Genomic DNA, 18,264 nt, shown 5'->3' with positions numbered 1-18,264 from the left:
GTTTGCATTTCTGGCACACAACACAATGCCTTGGTCATAGTAAGCACTCAAAGCTACTGCAGATCTTGGTGAAGATAGCAGTAATACTTTATACAGAAGCTGTGGGCCAGCTGTATTAAAGGAAAGGGTTTAATTTATGGCTGTGCTACAACAACTGCTACAAAAGAGTTCAGAACTGAATTATGTTTGATTGCAAAATACATTTCCACTATAAATCTTTAAACAAAGCCTAGTGTGTCAACTAATGGTCATATTTTGTGTATGTATCTCTTTGATGGAACTAGGAAAGTTCTATTTAGATGTTTTGTAGCTGCTAGGTCCATAGTTTATGACAGGAAATATTTGTACTTTATTTGACACATCTCATCAATTGTCGCTAATCCCACGTTTACCTTGCATTCCAATGGGGATTGAATAGGGTTTCTTGGATAAGAAATCCTAATGAATCTGACAGTATATCTACACATCGATTTCAGGGTCCAAATATTATTATAGAAAGTGTGTGTGTTTGTGTGTGTGTGCATGTAGCAAAGGGGAGTAGTCAAGGCAAAATAAAATATATCACTGACTTAAAAAAATGTACAGAATGGTAACGTTACTGATATTGTTTTTCTTGTTGTAGTTGCAAAGTAAATATTTGTTGGTTGATTGATCAACTTAGTCTGGGGCAATTAATTCTTATAGGAAAAAGTCTCAAAATGAGTATTAACCTTAAACAGCCAAAGGGAGAGAAGGAAAGAAGGAGGATCTGTTTCATGAGCTGGATAAGATTGGGAAGGAGAAAGTGGAATAGAATCTGCAGGACTCACTGGAAATTATCCCTGCTAGAAAGTTTAGGAGAAATAAATGCGTGGGAGAAAAGTGAGGCCTGACTTATAGCACCCTTCTGCCTCCAAAGTGTATGGGCATCTGACATTGCCCTTTGAAGCTCTGATTTTAGAGTCCTGAGGCCCGTTTTAAGTAACTCTAGCACAAGTAACTAGAGGGCAATCTTTTCACATAATAGCAAAGCATTATTCTTAAATGGCAGAAAAAGTTGGGACTCAAATGATTTCACGTACCATCCAACAATTTATTTTCACAGGAAGCAGAACAAGAGGATGGGAATTAAGGCACCCATCCTTTAGATTGATTAGTGAGTAGAATTTTTTTTTACTGAGGTTAGTAAAAAAGATAAATGTTATCTTTTAAAATTGTTTTTTATTAGTATTTATTCTAAGAATGTCTTTTCTGGAGATTTTTAAAATGACTTAACACAGAGGTTCTTAAACATTTTATTGTCCCATTTTTCTTTTTGATATATTTTTCACTTTTTTTTCAAAATTTATTAGTGAAATATTAAATTTTTAAGTTAAATTGTGGATTTTCTCTTGATTAAATAGTTTTCCCTCAGATTTGCTCAAAGAAACATTTTGGGTAAATATAAATTCTATCCTAGTTACTATGAAATTGAATGAACCATTTGATGTTTTATGACAGACTCTACCATGTCTGTAAGATATATTTCTGGTATAAATCAGATGTTTTAGGTATGCTTTGGGTTGTGTCAGGCAATGTATCAGCTTTGCAGTTTTGTTATTGTTTGTAAATAAAGCTGGTGTGTATGTGTGATATTTTTAAATCCCAAATACAAACTGAAACAAAGTATATTTAGAGTTTTTATAGGTTTTAGAAGGTCAGTGTTAAGATCATCCAAAAATTGAGTACCGTTGGGCCCATGGCACCATGGAGTGTTAAGATCATTCCATTCTGAATTGCCTCCTAACTTGAAAAGTAATATTGCATGAAATATCTCATGCAGTTTTTCATATGCTTTTTCATCCAACAAATATGGCTGTGATTAAGTTCTCGTAAGCAAGGAGTCGTGTAATGAAAAAATTTACATACATATGAAATAAGTGCACTGATTCCCAGGCTTGCAGCAAAGCATATCATCTGTTTCTTTGTATCAAGATTTTTTTTAAACTATCAAGATACCAAATAGTGGTTTTGAAGTATAGAGTTGTTCATAAACATATTTGCTATTCAATATTGTTTCAGTTACTTGTAACATGCAGCAGTGGTTTTTGAAAAGGGCTGTAGAGATTTCTACAAACTTTATATTACTCTCAGGGGACATACTGACTGGGAAATATTAAGTTGCTTCTAATTTTGTTTTTCTCTGGAGTATTTTGAAGCTTTGTTCCATCTTTATGAAATACATTTTTAAAAATAGATTTCCACTTTAAATGAATCACAGTACAACACCTCATAAATAAGACAATAATATTTTTGGTAAGGAATTTGTCTATTATTCACATTTGTGCGTGCATATCCAAAAAGCTTAAATATCTATACAATTCGTTCAATGTACATATAAGTGAAAGGGAATGAGGAAGGTATCCAGAGATATATGTTCTTTATACTTTCGACATTTTAATGAATTATTTTAATTAGGGGGACTCTATGTCTGGCAGAAACCTGTGGGTTGGGGTTTCACAGTTTTCATAATGGGGTTCTGGCCCTACCAGGAGATGAAAGTTATGAGCAGAAAAAGGGGTTTAGTCCCAAAGTTTGGAGGTGTGAAAGCAAAGAGGCCGTGGTTTGGTGGTGGCAAAACCATACTGTGTAATATGAGGAGCCTCTATAAACTCCTTCTATGAGCTTTAAACTTGAAATATTAACAGCTTTTATTGTGGGCATGACAGAAGTATTCTACAAATGACCATCATTTTGGGCAAATTGAATTTTCTTCTCATAGTTTATAAAATTGTCCTTTTCTGTAGCAGTCATTTTGCATATGTTAAATAAAACATATCTGCTCCCCATGGCAGTAAGTGTGCTTTAAAGTGCCATTTTCAGATAGTTTGCAGTTGTGACAGAGCAAAGTCATTCTATTAAAAGTTTGTGCAGATTGTTGGAAGATCTGAAGGACAGTGTGGACTTCCATCCATTCCCTCTTTAAGGACATCATTTCCTAGGTTTCCACAAGGGTTTTCAGATCCATGGTGATACTGTGCGGGACTCGAATGTGAGACAGTGATTTGCTGTTTGTTCACAGGATAAATGGGGTGAGTGATGATCGCTCTGGAGTAGGACTGAAGAGGATGAGAATGGAATCATCCGCAGTGTTAGTGCCACAGCCTTTAGGAAAGCTAGAGAAAGGGATGTTTGAAAACCACAATGATAGCATAACTATATTAGTCAAATGACATATGGAGTGTTTGATTCAAGTTATATAAGCTTTCCCTGAGGCAAGAAAATTTTGTCCTGGATATTTACAAAATGCAAACATGGATGTGTTAGACTTTTTGAATACTTTTATTTCAAAGTATTTCTTAGGATTTCATCATTCACTGGGAATATCTATTAAGATTCTTGTATGTGGAACCTGGTATAATGATCTAATTGTACATGTATGACTAATGACTTCAGCAACTTATCATTATCTATAGATACAAACAATCCACAGGTCACTTCACAGAATGAGAGAAGTATGGAGCTAGAAAATAATTGGAATTGAATTAGTTCAAATACCTCATTTGCTGGTTAAAGAAATAGACTCAAAAAAAATCAACAGATTCATTCAGGATCGTAAAATGAGATAGGGTAAGAGCAAGCATCATAGTCAAGTTTACTAGACTCCCAGTTTTGTCCTCATTCAGCTACACCACACTGTAGGCAGCAGGCTATGTAGCTGGAAGTATTGATCTTCTTAGCACAGATCTGATGATGCTGGGGTCATCCTCTGGAGAGAGCCCACACCCATCTGAGTGCTACTTGTTCTACAATCTCACATTTTACTACCTTCTGCTACTGAGCTCTTTTTCATTCCTAAAATGCTGCACTTTCTTTGGCATCTTTTGGCCTTTTTTTTTTTTTTTTTTCCCGCACCCTTTTCTTCTTGCCTAAAATACTGATCAATCTCTTCATAGGTCTAACCCCCACTGACCCTTTTAGCTTCAACTTAAATATCACTTTCTTAGGCTGGTATGATGCCCTCTCTCTGTGCTTCTGCTGTGACAGCACCTACCACATTGCACACATCGATTTCCCCCTCTGGCCTCCTCCAGACTGTGACTAAAACCACATCTGCCTGGTTAATCTTGAATCCCCTGTTTGGTACATAGTAAATCATCTATAAATGTTGTGATTGAGTAGAAAAATTGAATCCATGCAAAGTTGGGGAGGGTTCTCCCTCTTCTTTCCTTATTTGTTTCTAAGTGCTGTTCTTTGATACTGTCCCTCCCATCACTTCCTCAAATCCAGTGCCCCTATTTCAATCTCCTCTACTCACCTCCTACAGATTGTTTACGAAATTTTAGTGTTCAATTAGAGTTACAATTGTGCCCTCTTGTGGCAGAGTTTGAAGAGTTCTGGCCATTGGGGTATGTTACCCAGTGTATTAGTCAGGATTTTCCAGACTATTTTATTATAAGGAGTTGGCTCACACAAATGTGGGAACTGGCAAGTCTAAAGTCTAGGGAGGCTGAAAGCTGGAATCTCCAATAAAGGTGATGCTATTCCCCCAGGGAACTAGCTGGCTGGAAATTCCAGGAAGAGCTAATGCTAAAGTTGAGTCTGAATTCCTTTTCTAGCTAGAAATCTTCAGTTCTGGTTTTTAAAGACCTCCCACTGATTGAATGAGAAGATGCCCCATTTGTTGAGGGCAGTCTTCTTTGTTGATTGTAGATGCAATCAAGTGATTGTACATGAAAATCCAATTTGTGAAATACCCTTACAGTAAGAAGCAGGTCAGTGTTTGACCACAATCTGACACCATAATCTAGCCAAATGACACATGAAATTAACCATCATGCCCAGTCTAGTACTCCATAACTGTGAAGCTTTGGGCTTCTTCTCTGCTTTTATTTTATTATCTACACCATGGGGATAATAATAACAATCTAATAAGGCTGAGGTGCGGATTCAATGAGTTCATCCATGAGAAGAAGCCCCTGGCCTAGTGATGAGCATTTGGTTAGCACTCATTAAATGTTCATGAGTGTCTCAGTCTGGAGATGCTTCAGATCTCTACAGAAAAGAATGATCCATAATAGTCTTTTTGATGGAAAATGAGTTGTTGGTGAGTATAATTAAGTGCAGTGTTACTTCTATTTGTTGTTTTCAGCTTTAAAGTGTACTGTTTGAATGAAAATTATATTTGCATTTAAAAGAAGTTGGTAAAAAAAAAAAGGCAACCCTAATTTCCAACCTCTATAAACTGCATCTATGACATAAGCTTTCTTTATATTTGAAGTATGTAGCTATGACTTCTGCTCAGATTTGATGACAGCAAGATACCAAGGAGGAAATGATGCTTTTGACTCCCAGATTTTCAAACCTCAGCACAGACTGTCACTGTATAAGCCGAGTAAACAGATGGGGGACTCATTCAACACTTTGAACCCTGTGCCTTGGCTTGGCCTGGGAGCTCAGAGGCTTACCTGGTACCAGTTCACTCGTGCATGTGATGAGAAAGAGTGCCTATGAATTAGCCTGCTTGTAAACATTATTGGACAAGTAAAGGCAAGTCTATCTCAGAAGTGAATCTTATGTACATAATTTTTTTTCTGTCTTCTCAGACAGCTCAGCTCTCTCAAGTCAACGGAGTAGTTTCCCAACTTCTTTTTGGACCAGCTCCTACCAGCCCCCACCTGCATCCTGTTTGGGGGGAGTGCATCCTGACTTCCAGGTCACGGCACCCCCTGGCACCTTTACTGCAGCTGACCCTAGCCCCTGGCCAGGACATGGGCTGCATCAGACTGGCCCAGCCCCTCCTCCTCCCGTGTCTGAGTCCTGGCACTACCCTTTGGCATCTCAGGTGAGCCCATCCTACAGCCACATGCATGATGTGTACATGCGGCACCACCACCCCCACGCCCACATGCACCACCGCCATCACCACCACCATCACCACCACCACCCTTCAGCTGGCTCTGCCCTGGATGCACCCTATGGACCCCTGCTGATGCCATCAGTGCGTGCAGCCAGGATTCCTGCTCCCCAGTGTGACATCACAAAGACAGATCCAACAACAGTTACCACTGCTACCTCAGCATGGGCTGGAGCCTTCCACGGAACAGTGGATATAGTGCCAAGTGTGGGGTTTGATGCAGGTAAGCCAGTGGGTTTCCTCCTTTCTTCAAGAAGCAGGAAAAGTTAAGAATGGGGGATGTTTTGAATACTTTGAAATATTTTTCTCTTATATGTGAAGTTAAACTTTGCCAATATGCGTAGAAAATCTAACCATTTTGCAAAAATTCCTGCATTCCTGCAGAAACTGGTATGACTAGCTCATGAAGTTCAGCCTGAGAAAGGTCTCAGAATATTTCTCCCATCTCTTAGGCTAGTAATCTATTCCTCTGAACTGGAATCTCTGGTACCTTATGTTTACAAAGAATTGAGCACATTCTTTAAATCTCCCTATGTTTCTGTGCTCAATACTGGATACCTAATGGATTTCAGAAAGTGTTAGGTTTCGGCAATTTTTCTTTCTCTCCTTTTTGTGAGGTCTTATTTATGATCTACAAAACTAAGTATTTTCTGGAATATGGTCCATAGTGCACTCTTTTGAGAAAGAATTAAGGATCACATTTTAAAGGAATGGGTTTTGCGCCTCTCCCTTCCCCTTCTTTTCCTTCCCTTGTCTTCCCCTTCCCCTCCTCATCTCTTCTCCCCTCCTTCTTTCTTTCTGATTTAAATAACACCAGACTAAAACCGTTACTTTAAAGTTTACATTGAGCAGACTTAGAAAAATTAGTAAGAGAAATATTTCTTCACAGAGCATTCAGCTCCTCTCTGGAATTCACTTCTTCAGAAGGTCGTAATGTTAATTGTTTGAGTTTGGTTTTTGAACCGAATCTCAGACATCAGAGACAAGACAAATTAAGTCAGTAATTACATCCCCAGACTCTACATTCCAGAGTCACCCACCTCCAATCCCAGGTTCTTTTCCTGGAACAATTTGTATCATACTAGAACTTTCTTTCCAGACATTTAATGAAACTTTTCTGCCCCTTGGTTTTTTCGTAGCGTGGAGGAGCTTTAATCTGAATGCTGGTTTATGGCAGGGAACTCCCCCAAATAATATGTTTTTAGCACAAAGTTGCATTCACCCTGACATGAGTGGGGCATTCTTATTTTGGTTACCTGTTCTCCACTGAGCTTCCCTGTGTTGGTTATTGCCACCCATTTCATCTTCCTATAGAGTCTCTATGTTCCAAGCTGCTTTTATAAACAAAAGATCAGAGGACTTGGTTTTCCCCCTCTCTGAGAAAAGAGAGTGTGATGGAGCTAGCCATCCTAGACTTCCTTTCTTCCTTTGCCACATATTTGCAGAATGAAGACAACTCGAGTGTCCTGATTTGGTAGATGCCATCATGGGCAGCCAGACTGATTTCCATGGTACCAAGCAGTCAGAGTATAAGTGTCATAGGAGCCAACGGGGATGTCCTCTCCTCTGTGCATTCTGTCATATAATGGGTTAAATGGAGATGGTTGTTGCTCCCCCTTTCAAATTCTGTCACTTTTTTACCTACAATTGTACTTTTTTTTTTTAATTTTATTTTGAAATAAATTCAAAGTTATAGGCACAGTTGCAAAAACGATACAAACCCCATACACAGAACTCCAGCATACCCTGAGCCCCCTCCCCTGATACTCCAATCCACCAACTTTAACATGCTGTCACACCGCTATTTCTTTCCCTCCTTCCCTCCCTCACTCCCTATCTATCATACATCATCTATTGCTGTCTTCTGAACATATGAGAGCTAGCTGCACACATCCTTGAACAAACACTATAATTCACATATACAAGTCCCATGAACAAGAACATTCTTTTATGCAATCCCATTAAACGCAGCTAAGAAGTACAAGAGATTCAACATTGATACAAAGCTTACATTCTATATTTCCTTTTTTTTTTTTTCCCTTATGTCTCAACTGTGTCCCTTTGAGCCTCCTGTCGTCCATCCTTAGGTCCCATCCAGGGTCATCTTTGGCATTAAATTGTCATTTATTTAGACTGTCTTTTTTTTTTTTTTTCCTCAATTGTGGAAACATATATACAGCCTTAATCTTCCCATTCCTCCCCCTCCCTAGCATTCCATTAGTGGGATTAGTCACATTTAGAATGTTGTAATGCTATCTCTTTCCCGCCATCCATTACTGGAAATTTCCCTTCACCTCAAACAGCAACCCTACACTCATTTCTTAACTCCCCATTGCCTCTTCCCCCATTTCTCTTAACCCATACTCTACTTTTCATCTCTATGGTCATATTCTCCAATAATTTCTTTGTGTTTACTGTGGGGCTTAAAATTAACCTCTTAAATCCATAACTGTCTTGTTTTTCTTTTATACCAACTTAACTTCAATAGAACACATAAACCATATTCCTATACTCCTCCATTCCTCCACCTTTATATAGTTATTGTCAAAAATTACGTATTTTACATTGAGTTCAAAACCACTGATTTGTCATTAGAGTTTGTGTATTCTGTATCATGTAGGAAGTAAATAGTGGAGTTACAATTCAAAAATTATTGACTTCTATTTGTATTCCATTGTGGTCAGAGAATGTGCTTTGAATATATTCAATTTTTTTTTTTTTTTAAAGGTATTGAGGCTTGTTTTATGTCCCAGCATATGGTCCATTCTGGAGAAAGATCCATGATCACTAGAGAAAGATGAGTGTCCTGGTGATTTGGGATCTAAGGTTCTATATATGTCTGTTAAAATTCTCTATATCTCTTTCTCCTTTCTTTGTTTCTCTGTCAGTAGGCCTCCCTTTAGTATCTGAAGTAGGGCAGGTCTTTTATTGGCAAACTCTCAGCATTTGTTTGTCTGAAAAATTTAAGCTCTCCCTCAAATTTGAAGGAGAGTTTTGCTGGATAAAGTATTCTTGGTTGGAAATTTTTCTCTCTCAGTATTTTAAATATGTCATGCCACTGCCTTCTTGCCTCCATGGTGGCCACTGAGTAGTCACAACTTAGTCTTATGTTGTTTCCTTTGTAGATGGTGAATTGCTTTTCTCTTGCTGCTTTCAGAACTTGCTCCTTCTCTTCAGTACTTGACAGTCTGATCAGAATATGTCTCTGAGTGGGTTTATTTGGATTTATGCTATTTGGAGTTCACTGGGCATTTATGCTTTGTGTATTTATATTGTGTAGAAGGCTGTGGAAGTTTTCCCCAACAATTTCTTTGAGTACTTTTTGTAGACCTTCACCCTTCTCTTCCCCTTCTGGGACAACAATGAGTCTTAAGTTTGGAAGTTTTATTTTATCTTTTGTATCCCTGAGATCCATTTCAATTTTTTTCAATTTTTTTCTCCATTCTTTCTTTTGTAATTTCATTTTCTGTTCTGTGGACTTCTAGGACATTGAGATATTGTTCAGCTTCCTCTAGCCTTGTATTGTGAATACCCAGAGTCTTTTTAATTTGGCCAACAGTTTCTTTTCTTTCCATAATAGCTTCTATTTTTTATTTACTCTTGCAATGTCTTCTTTATGCTCTTCTAGGGTCTTCTTTATGTCCCTTATATCCTGTGCCAGGGTCTTCTTCATGTCCTTTATATCCTTTGCCATGTTTTTTTTCCTTGATTGTAGTTCTTTGATTAATTGTGCCAAGTACTGTGTCTCTTCTGATATTTTGATTTGGGTGTTTGGAATTGGGTTCTCCATATCATCTGGTTTTGTCATATGCATTAAGATTTTCTGTTGTTTTTGGCCTCTTAGCATTTGCTTTACTTGATAGGGTTCTTTCACATTCTAAAAAAATATGTCAATCTAATTTTTCAGAAATACAAGTTGGTGGCTTACACTTTCTCTAACTAACCAACAGATGGCATCTGCGAGTCACCTATACCCCTCAAGTCAGTTCTCCTCAACTTTGTCCTTGTGGTGTGTGGGGAAATGATTCTTGTGGTGTTCAGCTGGTGAACTCAGTGTGGGTGTGCTGCTGGAGCCGTCTGCCCTGAATATGAGGCATGTGTCCGGGTGGCTAGGGAGGCAGGGCAGCTTTAATATTCAAACCCCCCAGGTGTTCCCAGAGATTCAAGGCCACTGCAAAAGTCTAAGCTTTCATTTCAGTTCTGCCCCAGACCCTCTCTGTTGCTGACCCACAAACCACCGGCATTGATGTAGCGTCCCTGGGTTTTCCAAGCGGGCCCTGCTTCTCAGCTGTGATCTTCCAGGACCTCTGCTGAGGGAATGCTGTGCTACATCACAAGTGCATGCCGCCCCTCAAGGGAAACCCTGGGCCACCGGGCCGTGCAGGGGTGCTCTCAGCCTGATACAAAGATGGCTGAACGGGGCGTCTCAACCCCCCATCCTTGCACAGTTCCTCCTTCCCAGCTCCAGGACAACTGGCGTGGCTCTGGGCTGTGGGCACAGCCCCAGGCAGGAGTGTCTCCAGCCCACCAGGGAGCCAGCTGCAAGCAGCAGGGTTTCGTTCTCCTTCCAGCTCTCCCCTGCACTTGCCTGGCCTTGAGGGAATCTGCAGTGGGCTATCCTCCATGCCAGACACCGAGAGGCTGGCTCAGCCCACTTCTGCTGTGCTTCACTGCGCAGTTCCCACCATCGCAACTGCAGCCGCTCCTGGGTTTTCCCCTTTATTTATTTATTTATTTTTAAAAGAACCAGTCCATCTCCAAACGCCAACTCCCAGCTTCCCCACACCACAGCTTGGCCACGGGTCTTTCAGCTGGCTTACTCACTCGTTTCAGAATGCAGACTCCCGGTTTCACCAAGTGTACAGCCTCTGTGGTTCTAGCAGACTTGTCCAGCTGATGCATCACTGAAACCAGTATTCTGGGTCACCTTCTGGTTTTTATCTAGTATTTTTCACAGAGGTGTTTTTTTGCCCTGTCTCACCTAGCTGCCATCTTAGGTTCATGACAATTGTACTTTGAACTTTGGTGTGAGCCTGCCTCACTGACTCATTGTTCACAATTTTGACTGGAAATAGTCCAATGGGAATGAGAAGTCATTATCCCCATTTTGGAAGTGGTCATGAGGATTTTTGTTCTATTATCTCTGAAAATCCTAGTGAAGACCCATTTGGGTAGTACCTTTGTTTCCCAGGGCTTTAACAAATACCACAGAGTGGGTTGGGTTGAGCAACAGGAATTTATTATTTCACAATTTTGGAGGCTAGAAGTCCAACATCAAGGAATCAGAAGGCCATGTTTGCTCTGAAGTCTTGAACATCCTTGTGGTGGCTCAATCTCTGCCTCAAGCACATAGCTATCTGTCTCTTTCTGTCTCCTCGTCTAGTTTCTACTTTTCCTGCTCAGTCATCTCCTTATAAGGACTTCAGTCATAATGGATTAAGACCCTCCCTCATTCAGTTTGGCCGCAGCGTAAATAATAACATATACAGAGTTCCTATTTACAAATGGGTTTATAGCCACAAGACTGGGGTTAGGACCTGAGCATGTCTTCTGTGGGGGTTGTGATTCAATCCCCAACTGGTATACTATAAAATGGTATTTGATACTTCCTGAGCTATGAATTAACATTTACTGTGTACCCACTTTATAAGTCATTGTCTGAAGTATGTGTTCTTGCTGTTAATTCTTAAATTACATCTGAGATTGGTCTTGTGAGATTCATTTACAAATAAATTGAAGCTCAGTTTCCTTATCTGAAACCTACTTGCCTAAATTGCATTAATTGCTCAGTTCCAGTTTGAACTGAGATTAGATAAGACCTGCCTCTCTCTAAGGGATTGCTGAGGTAGCATATCCCCATGTATATAGGTAAATGAAGCTAATAGTATATAGGTAAATGGCTTATAGTGGGAAGTGAGGATTCACCTATTTGATGAATATAGTGCTACTTTGTGTCAGTTCAGAATAATTTTCACACTTTATCCCTATTCAATGAATTTTAACCCCATTGAGAAAACTAAGACAAAAAAATCTAGCAGATAGAGATAAAATTATTAGCATGATCATTGATCAGGCAGAATTGGAGATTGTAGATTAGGCTTAATGATACGATTGGACTTTCTCAATACCTTCAGCTAAATTTAGATTCTGGGAGGTCCAATCCAAGGGAAAATCTGGACTTCAGAGAAGATTCCCATAGACATCTTTCTCATCCTTTAGATCCTCCATTACAGTAAAAAGAGTTGGATGATTGCTCAGATTTGCCTCTGAAAAGTGTAACTTGAAGTACCACCCTGCTGTGCTTTCTCTAGAGAGGTCAGGAGCAGGAGAAGCATAGCCCAAAAAAGAGTTAGTAGAAGGGCTGAGCCATATGTGCCCATTTCCTTCTTCTAAACTCAGGAATTGCATCCAATATCATATCTCCATCCCTTTGGGGACAGTTAGAGAGGGATATTGTAGTTCGGATTTCCCAGGAAACAGACTCTAAGACTATAGATTTGCTTGTAGATGGTTGATTGCGGGGTGTCATGGTTACATTTTTGAAGCAAGAAAGAAGAATTGGACAGAAGCCTCACTGTGATGAAGTTGCAACATAGGCCTTGTTTGATTCTCCAGAGAGCTCTGGAGTTTGTATGGTCCTCTACAATTTTCCTGCCTTGATTCAAAGTGGTTGAGCTTCTATGTCCCTGCAATTACCCAGTTATTGGGTATTATGCGAGACTGGGGAGGGGACATGACTTTGGACAAAGTGGCTTTCTTAATCTAAATGTCAGCTATAAAAAGAGAAACAGCTGAAAGTCATGAGCTGCCAACCACTGGGAGAATGTATATCCCAATCCTGAACGGGAAAGGCTCTGGTGGCATAACACAGCATCTACACAGGAAAGCAAAGAGAAGGGCAATAGCTACTCTTCCATTCTTCCAACTACTTGTACACTGACAAAAGTTCCTGTTAAATAGGTCAAGGCTAGGAAAGGATAGGTAGTTGAGAGGAGCAAGAGATAGGTTCTTCTACACAGCCTATGCCACATTTCCCTGACTATGGAACCCAGAACAGCTACCATGTCCAGACTCAGAATCAATGTTGGGTGGCTACTGAGCAGCCAAAGAGAGTCTTCATTCAGGTGAGACAGGCATAAAACTTCTTAAAGTCCAGTACTTGGGCCAACATCAGGATGGTCATTTCCACGTACAATTGGAAATAATCCAACCAATTTGAGAGCAATTTGAAATTTTCACCAGTGGAGGAATGGTTAAATAATTTTGCAGCCATTTAAAGAAAGTAATGAAATCTGATGGAAATCTGTAAGGTTTAACAATATAGTGTTTAGTGACAAAAGAAAATTTTAGAAAATCATGTGTGGTATAAAACAGGGGTTGGGAAATTTTTTTCTGTAAAGGGCCGGATAGGAATATTTTAGGCTTTGAGGGTTCATGTGGTCTCTGTCACAACTACCATGATCTGCTCTTGTAGTATAGAAACAGCCATAGACAACACTTGAATAAATGAGCATGGTTGTGTTTCAATAAAACTTGATTTGTGGACACTCAAATTTGAATTTTATGAACTTTTCATGTATCATAAATACTACTCTTGCTTTTGTTTTTCAGCCATTTAAAAATGTTAAACAATTCTTAGCTCATGGGCTGTACAAAAATAGGTGGTGAACAAAATTCAGCCTGTGGGTGGTAGTTTTCTGACCCTTGGTACAGTCCCATGTATGTGATCTCTAACTATCTACACACATACACAAACACTCACTGAAATTACCTGGAAGTATATGCCACCAACTCTTACTGGTAGTTACTCCTGGTAAGTTAGTGGGTGATCTGAGCTTTGAAGCCAGACCACCTGTATTTATAATTCCAGCTCTGTCAGTTACTGCTGCAGGACTTTGGTCAAGTTATATAATCTCTCTTCTTTTTTACTGGGAAAGATGGGTTATTAAGTTGTTCTGATGATTAAATGAGTTAATTAAGTACAACAGAAATGTGCCTGGCATATAATAGATGCTATATAAATACTAACTTTTTAAGTGAAGGTAGACAGACCTTCACTTTTTTTTAAACCTAAAAAATATTATTACTGCAATATAATTCACGTGATGATTGTCATCATTTCAGTGTGTACAATTCAGTGGTTTATAGTATTTTCAAAATGTGGAACCACCTCCTCTGGCTAATTTCAGAACATTTTCATCACCCCAGTGAGAAACCCCATCTTTGTTAGGAATCACCTCCCAGTTCCACCTCTCCCCCCACCCCACACCCCCTTCCCTTGCCCTGGCAACACTAATCTGTTTTTTTTTTTTTCTCTCTTTCTCTATTATTTTCCTATTTCTATTTTCTTATTTTCCCAAGTAGCCCTTTGGGTCTGACTTATTTCACGTAGCATAATATATATAAGATTTACCCATGTTGGGTGCATCAGAACTTCATTCCTTTTTGTATGGATATACCACATTTGTCTAACCATTTGTCAGTTGATGGACATTGACTTGTTCTTACTTTATGCTCTTATGAATAGTGCTGCTATGAATAATTGTACACACATTTTTGGTTCAGCTTGTTTTCAGTTCTTTTGATCATATACCTATGAGTGGAATTGCTCACTTTCTATATTCTCTGAATGTTATTCAAAACATATTTACTATAGTTATAATTAATTTTTAAAATAAAAATAAAGTTTTGAGGTTTAATAGGCAACAATATTCCTTAAGAATGAAATGAGATGGTCTATCTTTTCTAAAGGGCTAAAACTGGAGCCACTGAAGTGCCAAGGGCCTAAGATTTTAAAGAGGTGCTCATTGTCAGGGTCTTGTCTCCTTAAATTTTGCATGTTGGGTGCCTTACTCACCTTGCCCTCATCCTGGCCATACTTTTCTATCATCATGCCTGCGTCACTGTCACTTATTGCTCCCTCTGTTGAACAGGTATTGCATACAGACACCTTGGAATGATCACTATGTTGATGTGATCTCAGGGCATCTGTACCTGCCCTCCACCTGAAAATGCCTGTCTGCACCAAGAGGCTAACACAAATCCTACCTTAGGCTTCCTCCCTTTCCTTCAGCAGACTTCAAACTGGGTTCCGTGGGTTCCATGGAATGTAAATTCCTCAAGGTGGTAATAGGGGCTAGATTGAATAAAGAAAAGATCTATGGTAAAATGAATTTGTTAACATTGCCTATTGTATACTTTTCTTGGAAATTACAGTTTGAGTTAACATATAAAAGGATTTTGTACATTTTTTCAGGAAAGAAACATGCTAAATTTTGTTCGGCAGAAGTTTTCTAAACTGATTTTCTTATGGGCACATTTTGTTATAGCATACTTGTTAAGATTTCCTGGAATTCTCTTTGGAAAATGCTATTTCACTTAGAATTTTTCCTAGCAATAAAAGACAAAGCCTTTTTAATATAACTGTCATTAGTAACTTTTTACCATGCATTAAGCTGTAGTGAACTGGTATAGGTTAGGAAGGATGCGTGAGACTGAAGATAATACCAACGGTAATACACTGAATGGGGAGATGTTGAAGGGACAGTCATAGACATGGGGAACAGACTACAGCACCTCAGAGTATTGCACTAGGCCCCTTTGTGTGTCCTGAGGAAGGGGAAGGGAGTTTAAGTGAAAATATTTGTTTGTGATTGTGATACAAAGTATTGTTAGTCATGCATATGTGAATGCAAGAATATGCCCCTTCTTACCATTCACAGAGTTTTTTGTGGTGACATTAAGTAAATGCTGACCTAGTATTCACCTTTCTGTGGTCATATCCATAGAATGCGTTTCACTGAAATGCTGAGTCATTCATATTTTCTGTTATGCCAATAATTTTCCAATGTAAGACACATAATGTTGCATATCCAAGCCAGTTTGAATTAATTTTCAAGCAAAGATTTTTTGAGGAGGCCTTTCTAAGGAAATAAAAATTTGATGTTATTTATAACTTCCACTTCATCAACTATATTTAAATTCACCAAAAGAAAAAGAAGTCATGCTTTGTGGTATGACTTGTTCTCTATAAACACAATCTGCTCAGGGTTTGAGATTGTTTTCACTTCTAAATCAACAACTTTATTTTTCCTAGGATCCCTCATGTTATTTTTGTTACAATTTTGTTATAAATTTATTTTTATACTTTGAGGAATGTCCTAATAACTCAATATAAAATATACATAAACAGCTTAGAGTTGAAGTACATATATATTCTTTTTGCTAAGATACTGTTACCACTTAGGTAGCCTAAAAAATAAATACATTCTCTTCCATACCACTGATTCAGGAAATCTGAATTTAAAAGGGAATTAACATGTGTTGATGCACAGACTGGCTTCTCCAAAAGCTCATGTTATGAGCACTAATAGAACATTGTATAAGTAGCCACCTAATACTGGCTTTTATAAATGAATCATTATATGAGTCCTCCCCTACCTATGGTTATAGCCAGACATTAAACATACGTGGTTCATAACTCACCAACCAGGACATGTTTAGATACCAAGTGAAATCAAGATCGTCTGTTAAAGAAAGGGACATTTGTTTTTGCCAGATAGAGAAAAACAAAACAACAATAGCTACCAGATCCACAAAATCTTTGCTGAATGCAGATTATGAAAATTTCTCTAAATACAGGCACCTAGGTTTGTAGCATTTTTTCAAATGTTGGGGCATAAACTAGATTATTTCTGAAGAGACTTTCTTACCAATGGGCTTGATCCTCTAACCTGTGAGTAGGTTTTGAATAGGTTCAAAAACCTTGGAAAAAGTCCCCTGAGAATATAAATTATGTTATTAGATAGGGAGCACTGGCCACCACTTGAGATGCTAAGAGTAAACAAATATCCTTATTCATTCTTTTCACTTTATAGAAAATTTGGGTCTGATAGTTTCATGAAAATAGAATCATGTGAAATGGTTTTCTAAATTTTTGAATGATGTAAAACCAGTAAACTACATGCTTTTAAAATTCTGGTTTAATCTGAACATTTAGTGAAAGGGAACTCCTTCACATGTGACAAAAATTGTATTTTAATGGGATTTAAGTTGTGATTACTATTTCTCCAAATTGTTATGCAGTAATCTCCTTAAATAGACTAATTCAAATACTTCAGCGGTTAAGATAATGATGATCAGTCCTGTTCAGTACTATAAGGGTGCTTTACAATGCAGTCTAGGAGTATAAACATCAAGATTTGTCTTATCAAACACAGAAAATAAAAAAAAGCAGGGTGAAAAAGAGCCAATATACTAGAGTGGCAAATCAAGGGGCAGTTTTTCTCTCTCGGAAATAGAGGTGGACATCAAGTTTCCACTTGCTCTCCCATCCAGTCTGTGATTTTGGTGTCTTTCTGAATCACATCCCAAGACCCATGCTTCCTATTTTTTTTTTTTTTACAGATAAGCAAACATTTTTAATATGAAAAGCAAGTTGCTGAAAAATACATATATTTTGATGCCATTTATATAAAAACCAAACAAAAAAACTCCAACCCTGAAACTAACCATTGAACACATTAGTAAATATATAGGGAAAATGCCAGCAGCTGTGAACAAGTGCCAGGGGGAAGACAGGTGGAATTTTGGGTGTGGAAGAAGAAACATTTTATCTGCTTATTCTTTACATTTCTGTATTGTTTGAATTTTTCACAGTATGTCTTTATAATTCTTTCAGTATTTTAAAATGTTTTCTGAAGAGGGAGGTCATTGTAGGCAGAAAGGAAAGAGGGACCCAATGTGTCCCAAGTGCTCACACTGGATTTGTCACCCCTTTCCTCCCTCCTTCCCTTCCTTCCTTCCTTCCTTTTTATAACTGTACTGTTTTTTTAACAGTAGTTACCTTTGTTACAATTGATAAAAGATCATTAAAATAATTCTATCTTCTATATTTATATTAGACATCTTTTTCCCATATACCACTCTATTATTACCACCTCGTATTGGTGTTATACGTTTGTTATAACCAACGAAAGAACATTCTTATACTTGTACCGTTAACTATAGTACACCACCCAAAATAGGGCTCACCATGCTTTATCTTTTAATTTTTATTCTAGCAATATATACATCCTAAAGTTTCCTGTTTTAACCACATTAACCTATATAGTTCAGTTCTGTTGATTTCACACACAATAATGTGCTACCATCACCATTATCCATTTCCAAACTTTTACCATCAGCCTGAATGGATATTCTGTATAAGTTAAGCATCAACTCCCCATTCTTTAACCCCAGTCTATCTTTTGGTAACTTATAGTCTATATTCTAACTCTGTGAGCTTGCTTATTATAATTAGCTAATTGCAGTGATATCATATAATATTTGTCCTTTTGTATCTGACTTATTTCACTCAATATTATGTACTCAGGGTTCATCCATGTTGT

The 18,264-nt window shown here is 38.3% G+C and overlaps 1 protein-coding gene across 1 annotated transcript in view; it reads left to right on the top strand.

Moving 5' to 3' along the window:
- The window catches only part of VGLL3 (vestigial like family member 3), a 50,473-nt gene that overhangs the window by 16,284 nt on the left and 15,925 nt on the right, over nucleotides 1-18,264 (top strand). Inside the window, exon 3 of the mRNA XM_037833843.1 lies at nucleotides 5,565-6,098. Coding sequence (XP_037689771.1) covers nucleotides 5,565-6,098 — 534 coding nt within the window. The remainder of the gene's footprint in view (nucleotides 1-5,564; nucleotides 6,099-18,264) is intronic.

Source organism: Choloepus didactylus, chromosome 1 (genome assembly GCF_015220235.1).
Source record: "Choloepus didactylus isolate mChoDid1 chromosome 1, mChoDid1.pri, whole genome shotgun sequence".
In the NCBI taxonomy this organism is placed as follows: domain Eukaryota; kingdom Metazoa; phylum Chordata; class Mammalia; order Pilosa; family Megalonychidae; genus Choloepus; species Choloepus didactylus.
Note: the sequence above shows the minus strand (reverse complement) of the source record. Positions and strands in the feature narration are given on the sequence as shown.